Source organism: Manis javanica, chromosome 6 (genome assembly GCF_040802235.1).
Source record: "Manis javanica isolate MJ-LG chromosome 6, MJ_LKY, whole genome shotgun sequence".
Classification (NCBI taxonomy): domain Eukaryota; kingdom Metazoa; phylum Chordata; class Mammalia; order Pholidota; family Manidae; genus Manis; species Manis javanica.
The window spans coordinates 7,208,547-7,236,424 of NC_133161.1; the positions used below are offsets into that span (position 1 = coordinate 7,208,547).

Consider the following 27,878-nt stretch of genomic DNA (forward strand, 5'->3'; position numbering starts at 1 on the left):
AAGATTTGAAGAAGTTTTATTCTTTTGGTATAATACTTTTAACTACCATTACTGAGAACTTCCTGCCTCAGTCACTGTTTTAAGCTCTTTACATACATTTGTCTCATTTTGTCCCCATAGCAACCTCTTGTACAAAGTATAATTATCTGTTTTACAGATGAGGAAATTGAAGCTTAGTGAAATTAAATAACTTCCCCAGTGTCGCACTGCTGATAAATGGAAACTCTGACCTAGGGCTGACCTGCCCCCGCATGGGGCGTCGTTGGCCCAAGTTTCTAGAATCTCCCTGGGATAAAAATCTTCCAGAAAACTTCTGAAAAACAGAGTCTTGGGCTCTACTCTAGATACTCTGAATCAAAAACCTCTGGGGAGGCTGGGAATCTGCATCTTGGCAAGCACCCCAAGGAAGTTTTTGATTAAATTTAGAAAATGTTCAGCAATATGATGTGGCTTGCCATTATCTGTAAGTCCGCGCATTGACTATTTTCCCATATACAGTTTGATTTTCACCACTCAAGCGTTCCATGAGGCACGTCCCACCACAGAAGCAAGGCTTGCAGGTTCAGTTCACAGTTCAAGGATATGCAGGGCTGGGGCTGACTGACCTTGACCTTTGCCCCAGGTCTCGGGAACACCGGTGTGACCTTTGCATCCTGAGAAGGGCCCCACGCTTGGCTTAATGCTGAGCTGTTGCCGTTTGGACAGTCCTGTTACTTTCTTGGCAGGGGTCCTGTTTCAGTTTGTGCTGGGCTTTGCAAATGACACAGTCGGTTCTGCTCAGGAACCTGGTGCAGCAGAAACCTGGCCATGAGATAGGAAGGACCTGCTCGAGGGGGAGCATCACAGCCTCTGTCCTCCGCTCTGGTTTTCAGATCAGGGGAAGGGCCGGCTGAGGCGGGGGGATGTCAGGGTGTGAGGTGGAGAGTGCAGCAAGGTGTGGAGCTATAGCTCTGTGGGGTGCCCTCCCATGGAGGGAAGCAGAGGAGAACGGTGAGGGGCAGCTCTGCCATGCTGGAGAGGAGCGGCTTTGTGTCCACGGATGGAGAGAAAAGGGGGAGGTTGCTGTCACAAGTGGGTGAAGATGGCACCCTCGTGGGGGAAGGCCCGTTTATGAGGCCGGCAGGTGACTGGGCCCTGGGCCCTTAGGTTGGGGCAAGGTGACTTGAGTATCTCCTAGAAGAGGCCCCCTGCGCCTGCACTGCTGGCACAGATGATGTGATTTGCACTGAACTCTGGCTTTTCCTCTGAGAGCCTGGAGTCTGAAGCTGTGCCAGGAAGGGACGTCCAGGTGACCAGCTCCCAGTAAACCCCTGCGTCTCTAGCGAGCTCCCTGGTCGGCATGCCCACTGTCCCAAACCGGCAGAAGGGAGCCAGCCAGCTCCTGGGCCCTTTTTAATGGCACTGACCCCACTCCATCCTAACGACCTAATCACACTGAGGTTAGGACTTCAACATACTGATGTGGGGGGGACACAAACATTCATTCCACGGCCCTTACTTTCCTCAGGCGGCTTCGACTAGCCCTCAGCTCCTGCACTTCTATACGACTCTCTGCACTACCTCCTTCGGATGATAAACATTAATTCTTAAGTTGTAAATGACTAATATTTAACTGGTGGACTAGAAAAGAGACACAATTATAGGTGACAGAATCTGGGGGGTGACCGTGTCACTCATGAGATCTCAAGGTGGAAGGGGGCACACTTCAGTGGGAAGTGGCCCATCTCATCTGCTTCGTGGCTCTCCAGGGCTGCACACAGGTCTGGTGATAATGTGTGGACCCCCGTGAGGGCAGACTCACTGAGAACTGCTTGCAGGCTTCCACCGTATTCTGTAGTGTGTATTAGGCTTGAGTTGGTGCAGCCGTATCTCTCTTTGAAATACGATTATTTTAGTTTTTTTGCCAGTAAGAAAAATTGAGATTGTACTATGTTTCAGAATATACTCTACAGTTAAAAATTTTAAAGAATGAAACCAATGAAGTAAGCCTCTAAGTGAACTCCAATATGCACACAACACAGGCTTTAGAACATTTCCTGTATCACAGAAAACCACTAGGTAGCACAAGTGTGGAATGGGGCCGACAGACAGTTGTGCCTCAAGGTGCTCTATTTCTCCCCGTGAGGGGAGCTACTCTCAGACAGGAGAGCTCTGTCTTAGCTTCTATATGGTTTTTTTTTGGGTGAACCAGCATGAAATATTCTGAAAACACTAGCACAGAAGGCCACAGATTCCAACTGATTACTGAACTCTCTTATTACACCCACATAGACCTGTTCTGAATTTGTCATTAATCTAATATTTTAACTTATCAGTGAGAAAGCTGATTCTTTCCCCCCTTGGGACAAACCCCGAAATGGAGCCAGCCTGGTGGGAACACAGAGCATTCCTGGAGCTGACCTCAGTGCGCCCCCTCCCCCCACACACAGTCCAGCTGCTGCCAGGGACGTGGGAGGTTGGCGTTCTGACTTCTCCTCGCATCTTGCCTTCCTCCTGGTTTCCTGCTACACGGATCTCAAGCACTTCTGAGACCCAAGTGGGGGTCACTGTGGGTTAAGGTAGGCTCGGGATTGAGGTGACTGCAGGAGCAGTAAATGTAAATGCTAATTCCAGGATAGGCATGTCTGCTTGTGTGTGTGTGTGTGTGTGTGTGTGTGTGTGTGTGTGTGTTTAACGGTACCAGAAGGAGGGACTGTCTGAATGAGTACAGTGTGGAGACCAGGTCACCTTATTTTAAGGTAAGTGTGATCCACTGTTTTCCTTGGTCCTCTGGTAGGAGGTCCTTGCAAAGGGAAGTAAATAGGTACGGTGGAGGCCTGGGAGTCAGAAAAATGGGTGACGAGTGTGCTCATGAATAAAAAGTCCTAAGAATTGGCATTCCAAACTGAGATACTTTTGTTGGATTTAACTCCGCCCACACACGAGAAATGACCAGTTTCAGATATGACGTGGTCACCCGAGGTTCAGGGTAGGATCAAGAGCTCATTCTTCTCCTCAACCCTAGAGAGGAGCTGTGAAGTCTGCTTTAAAACAGAGGCTACCTGAACTACAGTCTTATTCCCTGTCAGTAATCAAGACTCAGGCAGCTTCTTCCTGGGGTCATTAGCATCGGCCAGGAAAATGGACAGTTTTGCAGGTAAAGAAACACCCAAACGTAATTTTGGTGCACCAAACTATCTTTATACTTTATAAAGGATGCATTTGTTTATATAAAACAAAGACTTTATCTCTTTGAAATGCATAAGTAAAGGATAAAAAAGATACATAAGAAATAAAAGGCATCAGAGTATCTTCTCAGATCTAATTCTTGGGTCATGTTCTCTTTTCATAAATTCAATTCCAAGGTGTTAGGTTATTTAATAAAGAGGTGTCAGCTTTTTTGCTTTCTGGTGTTTTCTGTTGTGTTTTGTACAGAAAAAACAGGCAGCCGGGGCTAACTTAACATCTTTGGTCAAACCATACAAGTGATCATGACAACGATTACAAAAAAGATCCCATGGCGATCGTGGCTTCCTGAATGAGCCACACTGCTCCCTCAGGTGTGAGGATAACAAGGAAAACCAGAGCGCAAGATGTGAGACACACACGTCTACTCACAAATCTGAGAAGACCAGCAAAACCTTTCTGTTAAATAACAGGCCTCTTTTAAGTTCTAATTTGCATCCTACTCAGCAAAACAGAATTAAATCAGAAAGGTCTAAATACCATAGAAGAAAATTGGTTGAGATGATCTGCTAGAATTAAATTAAGGCATACTTAGAGCATCAGACATGGGTGTTACAGAAAAGGTTGTCTGGCCACTTAATTGTCTGAAACTTGAATAAGACAAGAAAAACCCTGAACAGAAGATGCACAGATAGGATCTTAATGGGCACACATGTCCTTCAACAAAAGACCACGCTGCCCTTGCTGAGTCTGGTTTTTCTATTCCCACTGAAGGACTGAGAGAGATTCAGGATTAAATGTGTTCTAGCAACTGATGTTTTCCCCCTTACAGGCAACTTGAAAGTATTCATTTACATTAAACAATTGGATTTTGGACTAGCTCAAAGATAAAAACGTATGGATGGGACAGGAGGTGTCCCCTTTTCTTTTAAATTTGGGAAGGTACATCTAGTTCCAAGAGGCAGTTTGCATGCCAGGAGTTAGATACAAATTCAATTGCACTGCTTCCCATTGCATAGATGTGCTGAATTTTGAATTAGGATTTACTTGAAAGATAGTGCTACAAATCTGACATAATGTTGCAACAGTTTAGTACAATTTTTGCTTTATGCTGATGGCTGTACTCAGATTGCTACTACAGAACTGCCAACAAACTTCAAGAGAATATTTAAAAAGTTTTCTTCAATAAAGTTCCTGAGTTTCCAAGGCCTGAATGTAGTTAGGATTGTAGAAAGAAGTTTTATGAAAAGCCAAGTAGGTATCATAAAATAGGTGAACTGGAACATGGGTTTAATTATGCTAGAGTGAGGCAGTTTATAGCTCACAGTTTAGCAGCCTAACAATAGGTCTGAAGTACTGACTAATTGTAATTTTGTCAGTAATAACCTTGAGACATGAATAAACAAAAGTGTGGAACAGTCTGCTGGGCTCTCTGAAGGGCTAGGGGGTTAATCTAATTTAGATTAAACAATGAGTTCTATAAATTTAATACCTCACGTGCATCTTAATTTAGAAACGCCAGAGAAAATATAAAAACTTTGCAGAAGTTTTTTTAATCCTTAATTTGAAGATAATCATCAGATTCAAGGGATTTTCAAGGTACAAAGGAATAAAAGTTTTCATTTAACTAAAATGGCTAAATGTACAAAAATCTTGTTGAGGTTGAAAATAGTTGTGCATATAAATCAAGCGATAGCTCCTCTCCTGGACACTATGGAAATTATTGTCTGCATAAGTTTTCTGCAATTTATCATGAAGTGTCTCATGGCATTGCCTCCATTGTTAGTCTGAAATGCTTATTTAAATCTTTTGTAATTATTTAACCATTTATATTCATTTAAAGAATGTATATCTGAGCATCTTAATATGGCAGGCACTGCCCTTGGCACCAGGACATAGATCTCTGCCTGAGTTCCCATCTGCTGCTGGGGGTGAGGGCAGTAACAGTGCAAACAGAGGAAAGAGAGGTGGCTATGTGACAGTAATTTCTCTGGTCTTTGTCTCAAGTCCCTGGGTTGGGGCTTCCTGACCCTTGGAATTTCCTGAGTGATAGAAGTGTCTTTGTTATTCACAGCAGGTTTCATGGCTTATGTTAATGAGGTGACTCACTTACTTAGTTTCAAGATGGGGGTGGACATGCCAGGAAGACCAGCCATGGCAGTCGAGGACTGGGGCTTTGACTGTAACTTATCAGCCCCATCTCTAGGGAGAAGAAGGAAGAGAAGCTGTGTAGGGAAAATGGACATTCCGTGGCTAGGATCCTCACCTGATCCTAATTACTCGCCCACTGTGCATGTGCAGTGATGTAATACTTAGCCCACTGCGCAGGTGCCTGCTTGCATACCTGTTGGCGATAAGCTATTATTGCCTATGTTGCTAGGAAAAGAGCTTTGCCTGGTGCCAAGACAGAGAAGAGCAGAGTCTGGAGTGAAGGCGGAGACAGAAGGACTCGCTACTTGCAGACTACCCTGGAGGCAGACGGCATTCTGGCGCTTGACCTGCCACCAGGAGAGAATAAAGTCTGGTATAAGCCCCTTTTTACCCTCAATGTTCCGCTGTCATTTTTCTGTCTCACTGAATCCAGAGTGAATTTGCTGGGAAATGAAACCTGCTTCAGCCTGGAGCTACAGGCTGGCAACTGAATTCAATTACGTGGCTTATGATTTCTTCAATCATGCCTACAAAGTGAAACCCCACTAAAAGTCAGGACACCCAGAGCTCGGTGTTGGCTGGTGGATGGCACACTTTGATGTGCAGGGAGGGTAATGTAATCTCACCCACGTGGAGAGCACATGGGAGCCCCATGTTTGAGACCCCCCTCTCCCTCTCAGACTCCACCCTGTCCATCTTTTTACTCAGATAGTCTTTGCAACCTTTATAATAAATCTTAAGTATAGTGCTTTCCTGAGTTCTGTTAGTCATTCTAGTGAGTTATTGATCCTGAGGGGATACTGGAAAATGCCAAATGTGTGAGAGGAGCAGATGGCTTGGGAACCCTCCAAACTTGCGGTCCATGTCCGAAGTGAAGGCAGCTTTGTTAGGGACTGAAGTCCATGCTGACTCCGAGCAGTGAGGGTCAGGATCACACAGATCCTTTCAGAGAGCCAGAGCAAGCCTAATTCCTGTGTGGTGCAGACAGATCGCTTGGAAAGTTCAACAGAGCTATGGGGATTAAATTTATAGAACGAAGTCCTTCCTGTGTCTGGGATCCTGTCACTTCCTCAGAGTGCCAAGTTCAGGGAAAGGGTAGGTACCCAGGGAAGGGACAAAATGGACGCAGGACTCACTCAGCTGGACCGATCTCCTTTGTGGGATCTGATGATTCTTCCGAACATAAGCAGTATTTGCAAGGACAGGTAGGAAAGTCATTCACATGCACACAAATACCGTATCTTCCCCAAACTGTATCTAAAACAGAAATAGCTTTTCTTCCCCAAACTGTATCTAATTTTACTCTCCATTTCTGCAGTGGGTTTGCAGCTCAAGTTGAATGGCCAAACAGCAGTGAAGAGCTGAGCTCCCAGCGCAGCTGTGTACTTCTAGCTGCTCAAAGTCACTCGGGAGTCCCGAAGGCAAGCCGGGCTTCCTTCTCGACTTCCCCTACGTTTGGGTCTGGAACTGCCCTGAGCTATGCCCCGAGGGTTCAATCCTTTACTAGTGGCCTTGGCTTTGATCCTGAAAATTTCATTATTTCTGCTTATTCTCAGAGCTACTCCCATTCCTTAGTTGGTAGTAGCCCTTGGCAATAGCAGTGGAAGCTGGGACGTGAAGGAAAAATAGAGGTTAATGGTTCCTATGCATCACGGCAGGGTTTTTTATCCCTTGTCTTCTTCCATCAGCCAAAAACTGCCTAGGACTAGAAATAAACAACAACAAAAAAATGAAAACAAATCCCACAGAAGTTACTAACTTTCTGCTGCGGACCCCTCAGCCCTATGGGTGTGGGTTTCCAGACGGTTGATCTCGCAGAGGGTAAGATTGAGAGCTCTGGTGCCACATCACGGCCCTGCTCTGTGGCTCGGCAGAGAGAGAGGGACAGAGTTCCAGGTCAGAGCTCCCCCTCTGGACCTCAACATTCATCCTCCCCACAGGGAATTACTGAACATGAAAGCTCTGTCGAACTGCCTCTCGGTGTGCTCTGCCACCACCCAGGCGGGAGGCCCTGGGCCAGTCACCTCACCTCCAGAGCCCCAGGTTCCTTCGTCTGTATAATGAAAGAAAATCTGTCTGCATGGTTTGATCTCTAAGACTCTTCCTCCATCATCGGAATGTTGGGATTCTTTGTTCTCACTTTTAGCTATACTCAAGGCAAGTATATACAGCTGGATTTTGTGGGAAGAAATGGAGAAAAGAAAAGAATTGGGAGCATCTTCTGAGGAAGTCATTATTGAGAGTGGTTAGATTTTATCTGTCCTAGGATCTGCTCATGACCCGTACAGATCTTTGGTCCCCGCCTGAAACTTGTTGGCAAACCAACTAGTAAGTCTGGTTCTTTTTTCTCATGGGCACGCTCGAGTCAAGGCTGTCACCGCATATGTGATGCTGGGAGAATCAAGAGAGAAAGCAAACAGAAGTGCACCATTTACAACCCGCATGCCGGGCCCTTCCCTTTCAGTCTCTTGCAAGCCCAAAGCGGCAAAGTAAAAGGGGATAAGCAAACGCTCTGCTCTTCCTTGGAGCCCAGGATTCCTCTCCATAGTCAAAATTGCATCCTGAGCCTGGGTGGGCAGCTGCTGCTCTCTCCTCGCCAGATCCTCACTCACTGCTCTGCGTGTGTCTGACACAGATGCACACGAGAGGTGGTGCAGCCTACATGTGCTGCTGGGTACACTCTGGAGAATGACATGTATTTACACCCCCATTGGAAATGTCTTATTTGTGGAGGAAAAAAATGCATACAGTCAGTTATTGCCTTGTCTTTCTTGGGGAGGGAATGGCTGGCTAAGGTACTGGTTTGCAGAAGTCTTGCAGTAAAGACAGCCTGGCCTTACAGTATTCAGGCACACAGGATCACGTTCCCAAGGAATAGAAGTCCAGTGTCATCTGGACAGAACTGCATCACCATCTTACTGTTTCCCCCTGGGGCTTTGTCTCTGCCCTCTGCGTGTTCCTGAACTGGATGTGTTCTCTGCCTTACCTTTTCTTCTTGGCCTCTAGGACTCACCTCTAAGAAATTAAATTTACCTCTTAAATGATCAGCACGAATTGAGGGCTCTGACTTCCTATGCTTAGAGCCAGAGCCAGGTCCTCAAGTAACCCATTTTCCTGAAGCACTTCTACCCAGGTGTCTGAAAATGCTTGCTTTTGTGGCAAACTTTCTCCAATTAGGTTAAAGTTCCTGCATCCCTAGAGGAGATATGGGAAATCTTCACCTCATATGGCTAAGATAAAGCAATTATCTAGCAAATACTTATTTCTCTAATTAGTCATATTTGCTATATATAGTGCAGATAATACTTTTTTACCTGCAAAACCCAGAATATTTTGAATTAATGCCATAAAAGTTTAGCAACCCCCTCCAAGAATGATTGTATATTTAAATTTGAGAATAATTTCTATTCTACGAGTGATTGTCATGATCCGAGAAGCTCTTCTTCTACCTGTGGACACCTGGTATGAGAGCGGGATTGCGATGTTACCACACTTTTCATCATATCTGACCTTCCATCACCAGTCCTACCTTCAGTTTCATTTAGATTCGAGGTTTCCATTTGACTGTGTTTGCAAAAAAAAAAAAAATCTATGAGGGCCTAAGCATTTTACAGTGCTACGGGAAATGCAGCAGACCTGAGTGGGACTCACTGAGTTTCTTTAGCATTTTGATGACATGGGTCTATGAGTTCTGGTGAATCAAAGTAAAAATGAAACTCAGGCATGATGAAACCAATTGGAACCGCTGAAATGGTTACTTGGGTCCCACAGAATTGGCTTCATTCTCTCAGGCTGGAGGACAGAAGTGGGGCCTAATGCACGACACCTTTCCTGGGCTGTTATCACTCAACAGCTCAACTAGAGAAAGACATTTTTCAACAACGGATTTGGTTTTTAAACTGGAGCTCTGCACAGACTTCAGTAAATGACACAAAGCATACTGATCTCTATAAGGAACAGGATAAATGCACTATACCACTTTTCAAGTTACAAAAATTGAATTTTAATCCCACCCAACATTCATGCTATATTCGTAACTGGATGTGGGTGGATGGGGACAGTGGCGGGCTGACACACAAATGACATTGTTTTCAAATGTTTTAATTCGGTCAGCAATTGACTCAGGGAAGAGAGTGGAGGCAGGGAAACAGCCAAGGCCTCTTGCGGAGCAGGCTGTTCACATTCTCTGCTCTGTCTTCCCTGCTGGAGCCTCCCAGAGGCTGAAAGGGTGCACAGAAATTTGTTGTGTAAATGACATTTTAAAAGAAATATTTTGCTCATTTGTAAAACAGAAAGACTAATATTTACCTATCCTACCTCAGAGGGGAGCCATGAGTTTCCAAGGATATCATACTTGTTTACAAACTAGAATATGCTGTGATGTGGAACAGTTCACTGTGTTCATGTTAGAACATTCTTAAAGGGAGGGTAGGCATCAAAACCGCTGACTGCTGCCTGGGAATTCAGGTAGGAGGTACAGTAGTCTCAGTTGCCTCAAGGCAGGAAGAATTCTCTCTCGTGCAGACACAAAAGTATTCCACACAATTGCAACTGAATATTGGTGTGCTTTTGTTCTCATGAAGCATCGGGTACAGTATGGATTAAAAAATCTCTGAAACTGCAGCACCCTAAGAATACTGAGGCCATGTGGTGTCAAGGACCAAGATAGCTCTTTGGCTCATCACTGGGTCCTAAAAATGTCTCTAAGGACAGCAGCCTTGGAAAAGAAATGCAGATGAACATCGACCACCATATTTTTCCCATTTTCTCTTTGAAAATTATAAAGTCTGCCTGAAACCTGTCACTCCTTTCTTGAGCATCAGCTACAATAACTTAATTTTGCAAAATCTAATATTAAATTATAAAACACTTTTGGGCTTTCCAATGTTTTTTCATGTGCATTTTTTCACAATGAGCTTGAACTTCTTTTTCTTGTTCCCCAGAGTACCTAATGAAGTGCTAGACAAGCAACAGACACATGAGAAAATCTTTCTGAGGACTGATTGATTAAGAGAAAACAAGTGAATATTAGCTATAAACTGTTAACACACGCCTACATGGACAATTTAATGTAGCTGGAATGGTAACAAAAGTTTGCAGAAGTGGGATTTTTATAACTCTATTGAGTTAATCAATTACTTGATGACAACCCTTCCTCCATATAAAAGCTAACTTCAGAATTAGAATGGATAAGTGAGAAATATTTTACCTTTATATATTAATAATTATGACATATGAAACTGATTTTCATTAGATAGCATATAAGAACCTGCCTATTTTGAGAGTGACACTATAGTACATCTGTCTCTTCAAATATTTATTTCAAAATGTATTTGTTATTATTTTGTCATATCTTTTTCTTAAGCAGTTGAAGTGAAATTTCTTACTGCACATTTCTCCTAAGCCTGACTAGACAATGAGGTGGTGGTGTTCAATAAATGCATGATAAAGCTCTTTTGCCCAGCCTCAATTTTAAAGGTAGAATTTTAATTTTCTTTCTGTAAGAAGAGAAAAATAAGCACAAACTCCATCTCTCTTTTGTATCAGGAACATTGCCTTGTTTAATTGCTGACAGCCCCGATTTACTAAGTAGTGAACAGTTAAGCATGCACCATTACATTCCTCAGGACACCTCTTTGATGGATGCAATAATTTACTGCATCGAGTAGGTCTGCTTCTCCTTGATTTATGGACATGGCAATAATATTCCATCTCACAGAATGCTTTGCTAGGAGGAATCTGGATCTAGGCACTAAAATGTTTATGGCCTCCGCGGGAGGAGGTGGGATGCTGGTGGTGGCCTCATTACCACAGCAGAGAGAACAGAGGGGTTTGCTTGTGGCCCCCTAGCAAGTCAGTTATTCATGGAGCAGAATCTAGGTCTCCTGATGCCTACCACACAATCACAAAGGCAGACAACTCCCAGGGGAGTTTGCCCAAATCATGTGCATGACCACAAAAGGGGAAACGACGTCTGGGATGCTCGCTGCAGAATCCCCATAGCAACCCATCGCCATTTCCTTTCAACAGCACATAAAGCACACCGAAGGGTATCCAGCAACATAAAATCCTAATGGCGCCCTTAATTAGAGGGGATCATCACTTTAACTCCCCGACCTCCCACGGTCCATACTAGCAGCCCCAAATTCCTCTTCGGGGTGCCGAATCCTAAAGGAAGATGTAGTTACAGAAACAATCTTTGCCTTACGAAAGACGATCAAGCTCTGATGATGATGCAATTTGATGGCAGTAATGTCAGACTTTATATGACCATAATCCAAGTTTACCATGAAACATTAAGTTATAATGCTACTATTTATATCACCATAACTCAGTTTATAGTGATATAAATAGTCATGCTAATGGCATTAACAGCAGCACTCTGTGGAGTCACAGCCATTGAGTGCCACTTTTATGCTATTAGCATTACTATTCATATCACCATAAACTTAGGTAGTCAAACTTGTTATAAATGAATATACAAGGAAGATGGATATCCACCTTTAATGACCAAATCTAGGATCCTGTATCAGAGACCTCATGATTGTTACTTTCCTCTAGGTATTGGAGTATTTCAAGCTCTCCATTTTGCTCTGTTTATGTCACATGATGTTTCTTTAAGAGTTACAGAAGAACAAGTCTGTTTCCTGTCATCCTCTGATTTACTGGAAAACAGCATTTAAAAGTGACAAGAAAGCCCAAGCCACAGGGGTTGGGCAAACTTACTGTCTCCTTGGCAGCGCAGGGGTCCCACACTCAGTTTGGCTTCTGAGCCTTGACGGTCAGTATCTCCAACCACCACCTGGCTTACTGGCAGGTGATCTTTGTAGGATAAGAAGCCAGCATCCTTCCTCCTGAATCACAGAGAAAGACAGAAGAGGCTGAGGAGGCTAAATTGGAAACAGGTCTTTCTGATAATTGTTTAAGTTGTCTAACAATTGATCACATTCCGTAAAATTTCAGAAGTTCACTTCCTAGAACCACAAAGAGTTATTCTCTCTCTTCCACTGGGTGGCCTCACAGCTCACTGCTCAAGAGCAACCGTGACATATTTGCCTTCTGGGAAACAACTGACACTGCGATTCCCAGAGAGTCACAGCCAATAAATATGCTGCCTATCACTTTAGACTGAGAGTCGCCTATCACGCTGCTTGAAGAACACTCACCGAATGCTAAGCATGCATGTAGCTTGCTGTCGTCACGGCACCAAAAGGTCAGCAAAGTCAACCTGCTCTTGCAAGTTATATGAAACAAAACTCACTTAAAAAAATCCTTGTTTCCTTAATTGCTTTGAAGCAGTTGCTTCAGAGGCTTTCTTCCCTATAGTGCATCAGCTAAATAAGGGATACCCTGTTTCTTCATCTTTTCTTGTTAAACAACTGAAAGAATTTATGTGAAGTTTTCAAATAGAACAGGTGCTCACAAAGTGCCTATTTCCATCTGTAACTGAGGAGAGGAGTGGATATTCACGGCCGGTTTGGGTTTTCTCCTCGGGGCTTCCTCCTGTTTATACTCACCTGTTTCAGGTGTCCTACCTCTTCCCTGTACCCACTCTGAATAAATGAGGAGGACAAAGTGAGTCGCAGAGTACTGCCTGTAGGATGGAGCTTAGAAATCCGGATGTTTTGGGGGATGGACCCATGTGAGTTAAAGGGGAGCACAGGTTTCCCCTCATCCTATTTTCATACTGCTGTGGCTGGGGGATCCCCTTATTTGGGGCTAGGTGGGTGGAAGGCACACATCACTATAAAGTCATTCCATAAATCTACATTTCACATGATTTTTTGTACTTTTCAGCCTGAATATGAATAACAATTTTAAAAGTGTACATACAACAGGTCACAGAAAAGAAAACTGACTTTGAATGATAGAAGAATGAGGGAGAGAGTTCAATAATCAGGTTAAAGCTTTGCCATTTGCATCTTGGCAAATAATGCAGGAAATTGAGGGGAACTCAGGTGGAAGCCTGCCTTTAAAATGCTATGCTGTTAATAGCAGTTACATATCCCCCTGAACTTCAGGAATGCCAGAGAACGTACACTTCCTCAGGTGTCAAAACCCACAGAAACCCCGGGAGGAGTCACAGAATTTAGACAGTGGGTCTCAAACAAGTGTTTTTCACACTGCCTTAGTTATTTCATTGCCTTTGAGTTTCCAAAATGAAGGGTTCTTTTAAAAAATGTGTTAATCAAATGGGAACGTAGATCATGCAGAAAAACACTGATTCTTATTGACATTGTAGCTACTGATGACCTGGACTCAAATATCTCAGTGGAATCTTTTGCAAACCCAACTTCTTTTATTAAAAAGTCTATGTCAGAGAAGGAACAAAGACTTTGCTATTAAACTTGGTATGCAGTGTTTCTTAAAGACACAATAAACAAAAGTACCCTTTAACAAGACATACTGTAATTTCATAGCCTACCAGAGAAAATGTGTACTACTATGAAACCTTGGGCTGAGATTCTCTACAAGCTCACGATCACTTAGAATTAGGTGACTGATGAGAAGTCTGCAAACTAAGTCCTGAAACCATTCGTCCTGTTGCCTGTTCTCCAATGGCCCACGGGCTAAGAATGATTTTTACATTTTAAATGGTTGAAAAATCAAAAGCAGAATAATATTTTATGTCATATGGAAATGATATGAAACTCAAAGCCAGTGTCCAAAATATAAAAGTTTTATTGAAATACGGCCACTTTTTTCTTTTTAAACATACTGCCCGTAGTGCTCCCACACTTCAAGGGCAGAACTAAGGAGTTGTGAGAGAGACCATGTGGCCCTCAAAGCCTAGCAGAGGTATTATCTGATCCTTTATGGAAAAATTTCCAGTCATCAGCATCTATTACTCCTTTGGGGATTTATCGAACATATACTCTTCTGACTATCATGATGGGCTGCATGCAACAGCTCATCTCCGTTGAGCGTGGGGTTAGGGAAAGGGCAAGAGGTATGTCTGACGCAGTTAAACGGAACTTTATTTAACAGTGAGAAATAACTTACACTTTATTATAAATGATTAACTTTTTGATTGACCGCACTGTGCAGCCATCGTGTTAGGATGCTTGATATCCTTTATGACACTTGGTATTGTCAGTTCATGTATGATGAGTGAGAAAGAAACCACTTTAAAGCAAAACTTGTGCTAATGTAAGAGCAATATGAATATGAAAACAAATGTTTGTAAATATTCCCATCATTATGTAATCTTATTGCTGAAATTGATATGTGTATAACTTAATGAAATTTTCACATCTACACACTTCCATAACTTCAAGTATAACTTTAAAATTGTTGCAATAATCTTAAAGTTATAGAGTTCTTCTGGTTTTAGAGTTATTTTTTAATGCTGAGATGGGTCATTACTCGGTAATTTTGCAAACAAAACTGAGTAAATCAGAAATGGTAGAAATTTGAAAGCCACATTTTGTCAAAACCTTTGTATTATTGGTCAATAAAACTGAAAAATTAGCATCATGATTCATTAGGTGCATTAATAATGTACTTTTATCTAGTTTGACATACATACTCTTAGGTAACATTTTTCAATCTGATAGCCAATAAAGTCAAGTATCAAAATGAACAGAGCAGAGAGGCAAATCTTCAAATAGTAGGATTATATAAAATAATAATATATATTCAATTATGCTGCAGTTAAAAAAATCTGAGAAAAATTACTAATTTCTATTAATATTTTAAAGAAATGATCATTAATTACAAAATTAAAACTTTGTCATTTTAAATGGCTTGCTTTACATGGAATATGAAATATTGGTTCATCAGAACCTGTACCTTATTTTTATACTTGTTTGTAAACCTAAGTTCAAATTTTTTAATGATGGGTAAGGATCCCAAAATAGGAAGAACATTGCTCTAATTCATGGAAAACAATAATAACAGGCCATCTGTCATTGAGTACCTTTGTATACTGGTTTGCTTTGTGTGTATAACTTTAAATATGGAACCAAATCTTCCTTATAGGCATCATTATCCCCACTTGACTGATGAGAATCTGAGAGTTTATCTCAACTAAGATCTGGTGATCTTATAAATATAGAGTCTGAATTCAAATTGAGATCATCCTAGATATCAAACTAGGATTTGCCACTGAAAAAGAAGGGGAGAGGGACAGAAACAAACTAGAAGACCAAAAACCAAACCCACTACGGCAACTAAAAGTCTTTTTTGTTTAAAATTCTCATGTATGGATGAGGTGAGGGTTACCTTTTTAGTTACATTTCGCCATCCTAAAATGTTGAGGTGTTTTGCAAGTAGTAAGTTCAGAGATATCTGTAATGTTTTATGTACTCCATTTATGTCCTAAATAAAAGAGGCATAAAAAATACCCCATCCCCAAGTTAACCATGGTTTTTAATGGTACATTGAAATTTATAAAAGGTTGCAGTTCAATAATAGTTAACAATGTTCACATATTCCTTACTAGACCAAGAAAACAGAAAAAAATAATTATCAGCTGAGAAAAAAGATGAAGTTACCTCCCCCATCACTTTGGTAAAAGATTTAAATAGGGCTCCAGTGATTTCAGTCACAAACAACTGTGTGAAACTCACAAAGACTGGACTCTGCTGGAAACATATTGATTGTAGAAACAAATTTTGGATAGCAAACTTTGACTAGTACAAGGTTTCTGATGTGATCCTACAGCACAACCCACTTACAAAAAATGATAAGTGAAAAGAAAATAAACAGATCTGGAGAGGGACCCTCTAAACACCTGTAAGATTTCTATCGTAACACCTGTGTGAAAATTATAAGCAATACAAGCCTTCACAGAAAGTCATGATCTTTACAGATCAAGGTCAATCTTATTTAGGGAGATAGTAACTATCATGTTAGCATAATCTAATTACATCTGTTAGTGGGCTTGTGCATTAGAAAAATTCTATCATCCATTTCAAAGAGACCCTGAACTCAGACTCCTGCATAGTATTTCCTTAAGCATTGTTATTAAAGTAAAAGTTGATTCTATGGATTTTGCTTCTCTAACTTGGCATTACTGTTATTTTTTTGCATTAGTACTATTTTCCTGAGGAGTTGTCTTACTTTCTGTGTGTCCCTTGACTTCTTTTCTTATCCTGTGGAGAAAGTCAACAAGCTTCTAGGCAGTTGGGTCTTGCCCTTAGTTCAGTGAAAAGGAGAAAAAAATAACCCTAAAGAAAAATGAACATCTCCAGATTCTCCAATTATGAGTCTGTTCTTCTTCCAGATATTTTAAAAGTTACACACTATAAGTCTGTCCTGTAATTCTAGCAGAGAAGAGTGACCTCTGCCTTGTGGAGTTTTAGAAGGACTTGGTTACTTAAAAGCAATAACGGAATTACAGTCAGTGAGCACCTTCCATCACAGCTCAACCTGAGCTAGAAATTTCTGCAAGAACCAGGAAGTCAGAGTTTTAGCTATAGAGGATGTCTCACAAGAAGTAAAAATGGGAGACAAACATATGAGAAGATGCTTAATATTTTTAGTCACCAGAGAAGTGCAATTACAACTATGGTGAGATGCCACTTTATTCCTACCAGAATGGTTGTCATAAAAAAGAGGAGTAACAACAGGCATTGTTGAGGATTTGGAGAAACTGGAATCCAGGCATTGCTGGTGGGATTGTCACTTTTGAAAACAGTTTGGCAGTTTCTTAAAAATTAAACACAGATTTACCATATGGCCCAACAATTACTGGATATCTATCTACCCACAGGAAATGAAAACCTATGTCCCCACAGAGACTTTCAGGGAAATGTTCATAGCAACTTTATTTATAATAGTCCCCAAATGGAGAAAGCTCAAATGCCCATCAGCTAGTGAATGGATAAATAATGTGTAGTATGTCCATACAATGGAACATTATTTAGCGATAAAATAAATGAAATATGGATACATGCTAAAAATACATAAACCTCAAAAACATCATGTAAGTAAAAAGTTAGACACAGAAGGCCACAAATTCTTAATTCCATTCATATGAAATGTCCAGTAAAAGCAAATCTATAGAGACAGAGAGCAGATTAGTGGTTACAGGGGATTAGAGGTGGGAACACGGGTTGATGATAAACAGATACCTAATAGGGGTAATGCAAATCTACCAAACCTGGGTTGTGGAGATGTACTGTGCAACCTGGTGAATTTACTCAAATCCTTGATTCATACACTTTAAATAGGTGAATGTTATTTAAATTATATTCAATAAAGTCATTTAAAAAAAAGGACTGTAGGTGGTTGCAAATACCAGCTGGCAATGGGAGAAGACATCCCCTTCTCACACACCTCACCAGAAGTGCTGGTATATGGCATTATGCAGTGGTGTTTTCCTGGCTTTGAAGTCTTCTACTTTGTGACTATGAACTTGGGACTACAAAATCTTTACTGATTTCTTTTTTTTAGAGGGTTTACCCTGCTTTCAAAGTTTTTATTAATATTTACATATTCTTATTCCACTGACCTTGCTTCTTGGGTAGAAGTTCAAAAATCCTTCCCAGCCCCTTCAGTCTCTGTTCCTCGCCCTTGGCTTCTATAAACATTCTGAGATGTGAATCAAGATTTTAAAATGGCCCAGAACTTTCCACCAATTTCACCCACATTCAGCCTCATTCTCATTCTTTATTCAGAATTTGTACCCTTTACCCCAACCTACTACACCTGCCACCTTCCCAGTTATCTTTAAAATCAGAACTGGATCTTGTTCACTGAAAACCAAACACCCTTGGTTTTCCTAGACATGCCTGACAGTAAAACTCTGTTCACTGCCACCACCTGCGAGGACTGTTTCTTGGAATCTTCTACATGATTTTTGGCTCAAACAGTATGTTCATGTTATCTGTAAATCTTTCTGTCTTTTTTCTCCGTCCTTTCTGCCTCCTAATAGCCACCCACAGATGCAATGTACTCTTCCTGTGGCAGGTACCCAGAAAAAGTAGGTCAAAAGGAAAAAACCTATAAGAATTTTCCAGAGTTTTCCTGGGAAGTTGTTATTCTACTGATAGCTTCCATTAAAGATAATAGACTCATCAGTAGTTATTTTTATTAAAGGATCGGTGCATTGTTTTTATTCTTTACATCTCTTAAATCAAAAAGTACACCAATAGCTTAAAATTACACAGTTTTATAATACTCATAGTGCTTTCCAATGGATGGTCTCATTTGATCTCACAGATTCAGAGTTACAAGGAAACAGGAATATATAGTTGAACCTGCAAATGTTGATTCCCAAATAGTTCTTCAGGAAAGCATCCATTACACAAAGTGAGACAGCTACCCAAGAATGAGACGCTTCTTCAGGGGATATCATAGCTCAGGGGGGAAGGGGATTCTCCTCCCGGTAACAAATCCTCCTATGAATCTGGTGAAACCGAAGTAAGACAAGGGGAAGGGCTGGTTGGGAGAAACCGTTTTTATTGCCCACCGCTTGCTCAGGTTTGCTAACCAGGCATAGCCCTGTCTGTTCCCAATGGCTGTGCCATGCACGCTCCGCAAGTTCTCACTCCCGGTCCTCGCTAGTGAAGCCTGCTCGGAGGGGAGGAGCTCCTTGGGCCATTCTAGGTGACTGGCAGATGCCAGATCAACGACGTACCAGGAACAGCGGGGAGGGGAGGTGAGAATGGCCATTCTCTCTCCACCCCTTGCCCCAGATCCACCCGACGCAGCAGCAGTAAACATCCATGGATGTGTAAATGGACTAAGGCCAGAATTTTGCCATGTACCCCACAGTATAGTACCTGTAAGATAAATTCTAGCCGAAATAAGCAGGCAAAGAGAGGCAACCAAGGGCCAGGTAATTTATTTAAATACCCCCGGGTGAGGTTCTGTGGCTTTCTTGTCAGAGGCCAGGGCAGTCACGCCCGGTCAGGGAGGTGGGGGCTTATAAGGGAATAGGAGGGGGAGGAGTGGGCAAGCTGTCCTAGGGGGCGGGAGAGGCATGATTGGCTAAAGGTGACATAATAGACAACTAGAAACTTTTTTCCTTCCAAGAGGGAGGAGGCTGAAATCCGGGTCTTAGTTGGCACATGAGGATGGAATTCAGGGAGAGCTGCCCCCTTTCCATATTAGGCACGGACTTTGGGGTCTGGTCTGTTCTCCCCCTATGGCATCTCTCTGTTCTGTTTGCATGTCCTTGTTTTTCCTTTCTCCAGCCTAACAGTACCAAATACTACTAATTATTTACTAGTTTATACCTAATGTACATAAAAAAGGTGAGGAACCTATAAACTCAAGTCAAAATTATAGTTAAAACTTTTTTTTTAATTAAGTGGGAATTTTTATTCTTTCTGTGCCTTTTTTTTTTTTGGTTCCCAAATCCATCTCTACATCCTCTCTGTCTGGGGCTGCATCCCACTGCCTTTCCCATAACAAGAAATTAATGGTCTCATTTTTCCTCTTTCCTGGCCCCTATTAAAGAATGTTTACAGAGAATAATATGATAAACCATTTTCTCCCTCCAGTTATAATAGAAATGATGCTTTAACGAGACAAAGGGCTCTCTTAGAAACCAAATCTTTAACAATGGTGGAGGTTGGATGGGAGAAAGGGAAGAATGTTCTGGCATCACTGAAATGATGATATGGAGGTGACTATGTGCTCTTAAAAGGGCAGCTCTACTGTCACCAAGGAGCAGGTGTGCCAGTTCCTTTATGGTCATTCACAAGAATCATGATCAGAAATGAATGCCTTTGTTCCCAGTATACATGGAGGGTACCTTGGCATGGCTGGATCATCAGAAGCTGAACTACACAATGGAAGGGTGTCTTCTATACAATAAAGTAGAACTTTTAACATACTTCTTGTGGTGTCCTCAGTCACAACTAACTATTGCGCTTTCCTCAGTGGATGTAAGGTAGTGTTCTCTGCAAAGCAATTAGAGTAATTAAGAAAACAACCATCACAATGAGATCTTTAGAATCTATGTCTATGTCCCCTATGAAATGAAAGTAATTACAGATTCAATTACTCCTTTTCAGTGGGAATAGCTTAGGCCTTTTATAAATGCAAGACAATTACCTCTTCAGTTTAGAATCTCTTTGAAAGCCTTTGTAACCATTTCAGGATTCTATGATGCAAAATGTTCTTTGATTTTCCTTCTGGAATGCAAGTTCCCTGAGGCCATATATGTTGTCTCATGCAACTTTATAAAACAAATAGTAGGAAGCACCTAAGAGCAGCTCACTCCATATGTTTCATAATTGACTAAATAAATGAATAAACATAGAAGTTAACTAGGCACAATCCTAAAACAGTAATCAGTATGTACTTTCATCAATGGTGAGAGATGAGAAAGAAAACCTGTCTTATAATTGGAGTTCCTTGAATGTTCTTGAAACACTTTTATTATTCCTTTTCTGTAATTGAAGTTTTATTTTTTCTTTATAAAGCAGTATTCAATTAGAAGCCTTATATATAATTAATAAAGTGGAAAGAATGAGATCTTAAAGACTGGAGTCCTAATTCAACTCTTCCTCTACGTAAAAGGCAGTTGCTAAATATATCTGGGCCACTGTTTCTTTACATAGGTAAGTTATGACATAATTTGGGGTTCTGAAGAGTATCAGAATATGCAGTTCTAATATGCCTCTATGGCATATAGGTTATTTTGAGCTATAAAGGCCTTTGAGATTGGTAGACACAGGAAAAGCTCTAAAAAACAGAGGGCATGAGTTTTCCTTTTGTAAAGGAAATTTCCATTTGTAGAGATGTCTCCCTCCCTTGTACCTGGAAGAGAAGGAAGACTTCTTTTTTTAAAATTTATTTTATTGTATTCATTTTATTATTTATGTATTTATTTATAGAGAAGGAAGACTCTTAACAAGTCTTTTCAATGAGAAGGTATGACTTAATCCTGAATAACAAATCTTACTAAAACAACTCTTGCTTACCATAGCTCTCCTGGTCCCCTTCACATAATTTGCCTCCCTACCCAGAAGCCCCATGCCCCTTGTCCTTTGGCTTAAGATGGTATGTAGGTCCAAATTTTAACCATTCTTCTGGGTTGTTCATCACTGGAGGGTCCCATGTGTACACAAATGATACACATATTATTAAACTTCTGTTTTTCTCCTGCTAATCTGTCTTTGGCCAGGCTAATGTAGAGGACCCCAACTGGAGAACCTAAGATGAGAGGAGGAAAATATTTCTTTCCTCTCCTGTAGTTCTTGGACTCTACTGACATTCGTTTTGTAATGCTGGAACAACAAATAGCAATCATTTGAACAAATGTGGCAAACTTAAATGTGTGGCATAAAACATAATAAAGGTTAGTTCTGTTTTTCATGGGGTGGGGTCACTAGTAGGTGTAAGATAAATTCTAGCCGAAATAAGCAGGCAAAGAGAGGCAACCAAGGGCCAGGTAGTTTATTTGAGTGCCACTCCCGGGTGATGTTCCCTGGTCTGGCTATCACAGGCTGGGGAAGTCACACACGGTCAGGGAGGTGGGGGCTTATAAGGGGTTAGGAGGGGGAGGAGTGGGCAAGCTATCCTAGGGGGCATGGAGAGGTATGATTGGCTAAAGGTGACATAATAGACAACCAGAAACTTTTTTCCTTCCAAGAGGGAGGAGGCTGACATCCGGGTCTTAGTTGGCACATCAGAAGGATGGAATTCAGGAAGAGCTGTCCCCTTTCCATATTAGGCACGGACCTTGGGGTCTGGCCTGTTCTCCTTTTATGGTATCTCTCTGTTCTGTTTGTATGTCCTTGTTTTTTCCTTCCTCCAGCCTAACAGTAGGTAGCCCTTTGAGAATAGGATTTACTGGTTCTATGGAGTTTGCCTAGAATCTATTAGTACAGTATCCAGCATACATTTTAGGAGATTATCTAGCTACTTCCCTTATTTTTCAGTAACAGATTTGGAATAAAGTTATGCCATGGTTTTAGGCATTCAACTAATTAATGGTTCAACTAGGAAAAGCAGTCTAATCTCCACTACTCTAGAATTTAAGAAGCGAAGAAGCATGTTTACATTTCTCAAATTCTGCTAAAATAATTTCAGTTGCTTTCCTATAAATGATATGAAGTTATGTTTTTATTATATAAGAAAACTGTCTACTGAAGACTAGTTCGGACTATTTACAGTTTATTTGCCTAAGCATATTTTCCCTAAGCAAGTGTTCCTTGTGTTTTTGAAAATTGTGCTTCATACATTATGTTACTGGCAAGGACAGATGGAGTACTTGATATGCAGCTTCTATGACATTTCCATGTAGGCTCATCTCTGGGAATTAATGGCCAGCTCCTGGTATCTCAGAGGTAGTCAGTGGGAAAACCTTCACTTATACTGGCCCTGTATAGCTTTAAAAATTAGGGGAGGGTTTCTCTCAGTGCTCCTGAAATTTTATTCCTAACCAACTGACAACTGCAGAGTTGGAATCTGAGCACTTAGGATTTTCTGCATGGCCCACCCTCACCTTGCTCCTGGCTCAAAGGTCCTTGGGGGGGGTTCCTTTCAAGGTTTCATACTGCTGGTCACTCCACAGGCTCTACATCTGGCCACAGCGCACACAAGGCATTCTTGTCTCACAGAACTCTGAAAGGGGTGGCCAGGGAAAACGTGCCTGTGTGGCTTCACCCTGAAGCTAGGTGGGGATACTCCAGATGGTGTGAGCTGACCCCATCATCTCTAACCCCGGCAGTCATGGATCAAGCTCCCCAGTTCATTCACTTGAGGTTCCCCTTTCCAACTCTCATTATGGTGGAGATAGTTAGGGACAGACAGAATTTGCTAACAATTTTGCCAATAAGTCTTTCCCACTGGTCTCAGACATCTTCAGGAGTTTGCAGGCTTCTCAATGTTGCCTGTTAACTGGGTAATTCTGCCAGAGATGCACTTGGCTTTAGAATGTGGGCAAACTGGACCTCTTAATCTGGTTCACGGCCCTGTAGCCAGTGCTGAGACTCCAGGACAACAGAAGAAACCTAACTTATAATCCCTTCCTTGATATGAAAACATTTCTAAATCTAGCCAATTTTTATAATATCAAGTTTTTATCTGATTTACTATGTAAAGTACTCCTTCACTGCTCCCAAAGACCTTCCCAATCATGAGAGACAATAGTCAGATGCTCTCATTCCTAAATTTTCACTTAAATAGATTGATCTGCTCAAGAGAACATTTGTTTTGATGAATTTGGCCACAGAAGGAAGTTCACTAAGCCTTAAATTTTATTTTATGGAATTGGGCATCCTAGAAGGTGCTATTTTTTAATGATACAAGCATTCTTCTTTTAACTAGGAAGCATTACTTTTTCCTACCATTGCCATTTTTAAAGGCCCCTCCAAGTAACACATATCCATAGAACTGATTCTTATACTGATTCTACTACAGTCTGTTCTCTTCAAACATCACATTACCTTTGACATACTTTGTCATCTCCACTTCCCCTCAGCAGGTCATTTCATTCCCCTAGTGGGTACCGAAGACTGGTTTGAAGGTGGAAGTGGTTTTCTTTACCTGTCTCTCAACTCTGTAGGGCCCTTAAGATGATCAATATTTGTTTTCATATTATCAATATCTGTGGGTTGTAAACATGTGGCAAAGGCCTCAGCAACAATAAGGAAAAGAACTTACTGTTTAGAGTGAGATGGCCCTAATAAAAAACTCCAAACATCTCTCAGGAACTGCGTTTTCTGCGGGGCAGAAGGCAGCCATGAAGGCAGCTTAAGACTGCCATCAGTCTTCCGCATGAAGCAAGAAGGGTGACCTAAGGAAATTGAAAACAAATGACCTAAAATTTGAGAGGGAGCCACAATAATTGTGTGTAATAGAAGGAAAGGAAAAAGAGTTTCAGGGAGAAAAAAGTGGTCAATTATATGAAATACTGCCAAAGTGTCCAGTATTAAAGAAAAGAGTGCACATCAGGTGTATTAATATGGAGATCACTGGCGGACACATCTCAGAGACTTCCAGCAGAGTAATGAAGAAACATTTCAATGACTGATAACCAAGTGAGAAATAAGAGAGTAGAGATCAACCCTAAATTCCTATTTTGAAGTTGGAATGAGAAAAGAGAAACGCAAGCAGTGACAGGAAAGGCACCAGAGAAGTCTCCTGCATTAGGAGATGTTGTTTATAGTCTGGGAGCTGGACCAGTTAATTATGTTTTATCACATATGTCCATAATCAATTTGCAATATAACTGTCCAAGTGTGGCAGCAAAACTCTTGAATGCCTTATGGATATAAATAGCTAAGGATAGCACAAAACTTTGCCCAGAGAATGACTAAAGTGATACGTTTAGGACATTCTGGCCATTGCTGTGGAGTGAGAGTGACAAGTTCAGCATCCTTGTATTCAGATCCAGTGAGCAAAGACCACATGGGGCTCTTTCTTCCAATCATGACCCATCAAGTGAGATTCACCTGGCCTTCCTAAAATATGATAGCCAGTGTATTTTGGGAAAAGATTCTCAGGACTGCACTCTTGGACAAAATGACTGAAAGAAGAGCTAACTAGCTGATTCCACCAGACGTTCGAGCTTTGTGTCTGAGTTCAGCCAGCTAGGTTTTTTGCGGTTGATTGGACTTGGAGAAGACCAGAAATTCAGTAACCCTCTTGGGAACTGTCTAAAACTTCAGTTAATTAGATTTTAGTAAACAAGGTCATTTCTGTTGCCAAGCTTATTTGGTAATTTAGAGCGTGGACCATTTATGATGCAGTCCAACTTACACAAATCAAGAGGCATATAAATCCTTCCCTTAAAAGAAAGGCAATAAATATCCATCACTGTTAATTGAGGGATAGCCAATACCATCAAGAAAGGAGTGAGTGGCCTCCACTTGCTGGGTTACACACATCTTGAACGATGCAAAACTCAGTTTAGTGGCAGTTTTATGGAGACAACAAACCATAGGAGTGTCTTGTTGGTATGAATTAATTTCATGCTTGTGAGGATCCCAAAGGGGAAATCACCACATTCTATTGATAGGGCCAAGCAGTTGGTTTGTAAACAAGCTGAAAATGGAAAAGGGAAGTGATGCAAACAAGCCTGGGAGGATTTGGTCACTTATTTCCTTGAGTGGGTCTAACTTAGAGGTGTTGTGTTAGTCAGCTTGAGCTGTCACAACAAGATCCCACAGACTGGGGGGCTTGAACAACAGGCATTTATTTTCTCACAGTTCTGGAGGCTGGAAGACCAAGGTCAAAGCACCAGCAGGGTTGTCTGGTGAGGGCCCTCTCCTCGGCTGGCAAGTGTCCCTTCTGTGTCCCCACATGGCCTTTCCCATGTGCACATAGAGCGTTAACTCGGGGGTCTCTTCCTCTTCTTAGGAGGACACCCAACCTGTCAGACTGGAGCTCCACCTTTACAACCTCATCTAACCTTGATTACCTCCATAAAGGCCTTCTCTCCAAATAGAGTCATACTGGGGGCTTAGGACTTTTAACATATGAATTTTTGTGGGGAGGTGACATAATCCACAATTAAGTCCATATAGTTGTATGTAATTTTTTTAGGTTGGGTTTTGGAAAACGTTAGTTCTGAGAGATTGTAGTAAGTTTTCTGGGGAAAAAGGTATTTGGTCTCCCAAGTTTGGGAAATGCTATGTATATACATTCTGTATTTTTCACTTTTGGAGATGCAAAATACCAACTAATGCACTAAAGACTATGACAGTCTCTACATTGAGTAAAACATATTTAACTTTGTTTAACCTAGCATCCTGGAAAAGGAACTTCTTTCCCAGCACACATATTAATGTCCTGAGAGATCATGTCCTGCGTTGTACTAGTCTGTGAAGCATGGTTCCTGGCAATTTTATGGCTTCTCAAATTCAGCTTTAATGGTAAATCACTTACAGAGCTTAAGAGATGAAGTTAGAGATAGAAAGGTAGACAACACTGGTGAGTACTTAGCATTGGAATTACTGATGCTAGGTCTGCCGTTGAATACTTGGTTCTCATCACACAGGGATATGTGTGTCTTAATCAGCTAGTATAGAACAACTCTTGGACTCTTGTAAATAAAGACAATTAAATTATTTTTCCTTCCGTGGGGAAAAAATGAGAAGCTACTCCACCCAGATGTCCATCAACAGAGGAATGACAAATTATGATATACTCACATAATGAAAGAAGATGCAGCAATGCAATAAAATAAACCATAGCTACACACAAAAACACAGTTAACTGCAAAGATAGAACACTGAGGAAAAAAGACACAAAAATGTACATGCCGATTGACTCCACTTGTATGGTCAAGAGCAGGCAAAAACAGCCTAAGGTAATAGAAGTCAGAATAGTAGCTAGCTTTGGGGGGACTGTGCAGGAAGGGGGACCAGGGACCTGGGAGCTGGCCATGCTGTAGATCACGACCTGGGTAATGAGCTCATGGGTGTACCAATATGAAAAATGACTGGGCCGTGTGTTAAAGATTTCTACATTTCGCTCTATTAAAGTTATGTCTCAAGAGGGAAAAACCACTGGTGGCTCATTATTGCTTTCCAGGACAAAGTTTTAAGTTCCCAACCGTGGTCTCTTCAGAGAGAGAGGCCAAGTTACCCTTCCAAAATTCCATGTGCCCTGGGGTTCCAGGCATACAGAATCATATAGTATCTACTCCTTGCCTCCTTACTACCGGAGCTACGTACCATTATTCAACCTTATTCAACCTTGTTTATTTCCATGCTTTCCTCTGCACGTGCTGTTCCCTTTTCTGGAATGTCCTTTGTATCTTCCATGCCTATTGTACTCATCCTTAAGGTGTGGTCCAGTTGTCATCTCTTCTGTGAAATTTTCCCTGATCCTACCAAAATTAATTAATTCTGTCTTCCTCTGGGATCCCACAGAAATTTATTTATATGGACAATACAGTAATGGTTGACACAGATTAGGAATTTTCTGGGACTTGTCTGGCTTCAAGTATTTATATCTTTGTCTCCATAATACGTTCCCACTATATGTCCTCATTTTTGGATTGGACATGTGGCTCACAAAAATGTAACTCTAATGATATAGTAGGTTTTATAATTCTCTATCCTCCTTCAACATGATCTCCTTTCTTTGAATAAAGATTATGTGTTACTCATTTTTGTAGCCACAGAATTTGCCCTTGGTATTGCAGTGACAATCGTCTCTGTATTATAAGTAAATTTCACCTTTCTAAAAGTAAACAATTTGCATTGTGAATTAACCACGGTGTATTACTGTCACATTTCTGTTCACAGAAGTAAGTGATCAGAAGGCAAGATTTTGATAACATCATTTACAACATCCATATTTTTTCCTGGGCAGGATGGTATTTTTTTTTTTAGGAAAAGAGGGTCTGGTGTCAAACTGTGTTCAATTTCTTGGTCCTTCCATGTTGAGCAAGTTACCTAAGCCTTGATTTTCTCATGTGTCAATATTTTTTTGGGGAGTGAAATTTAATGAGTTACCTGATTGTAAATTATGTAACACTGTGGCTAGCATAAAGTAAGAATTCAATAAATATTAGATCAAACCATATGAAATTGCCACTACTCAACTGTATTTGATATACAAAAATGGCAGTTCATATGGTTCCATGTAATGTTAACTATTACAAAAAGTCATCATCACTTCCCTTTACAATATTGTCCAGAAAATAG

General features: G+C 41.2%; 1 protein-coding gene across 1 annotated transcript in view; it reads right to left on the reverse strand.

The window, feature by feature from the left end:
- Positions 1 to 27,878, reverse strand: part of CNTNAP2 (contactin associated protein 2) — a 1,951,112-nt gene that overhangs the window by 313,764 nt on the left and 1,609,470 nt on the right. The window contains exon 15 of the mRNA XM_073239854.1: positions 12,043 to 12,170. Within this exon, the coding sequence (XP_073095955.1) occupies positions 12,043 to 12,170 (128 nt within the window). The remainder of the gene's footprint in view (positions 1 to 12,042; positions 12,171 to 27,878) is intronic.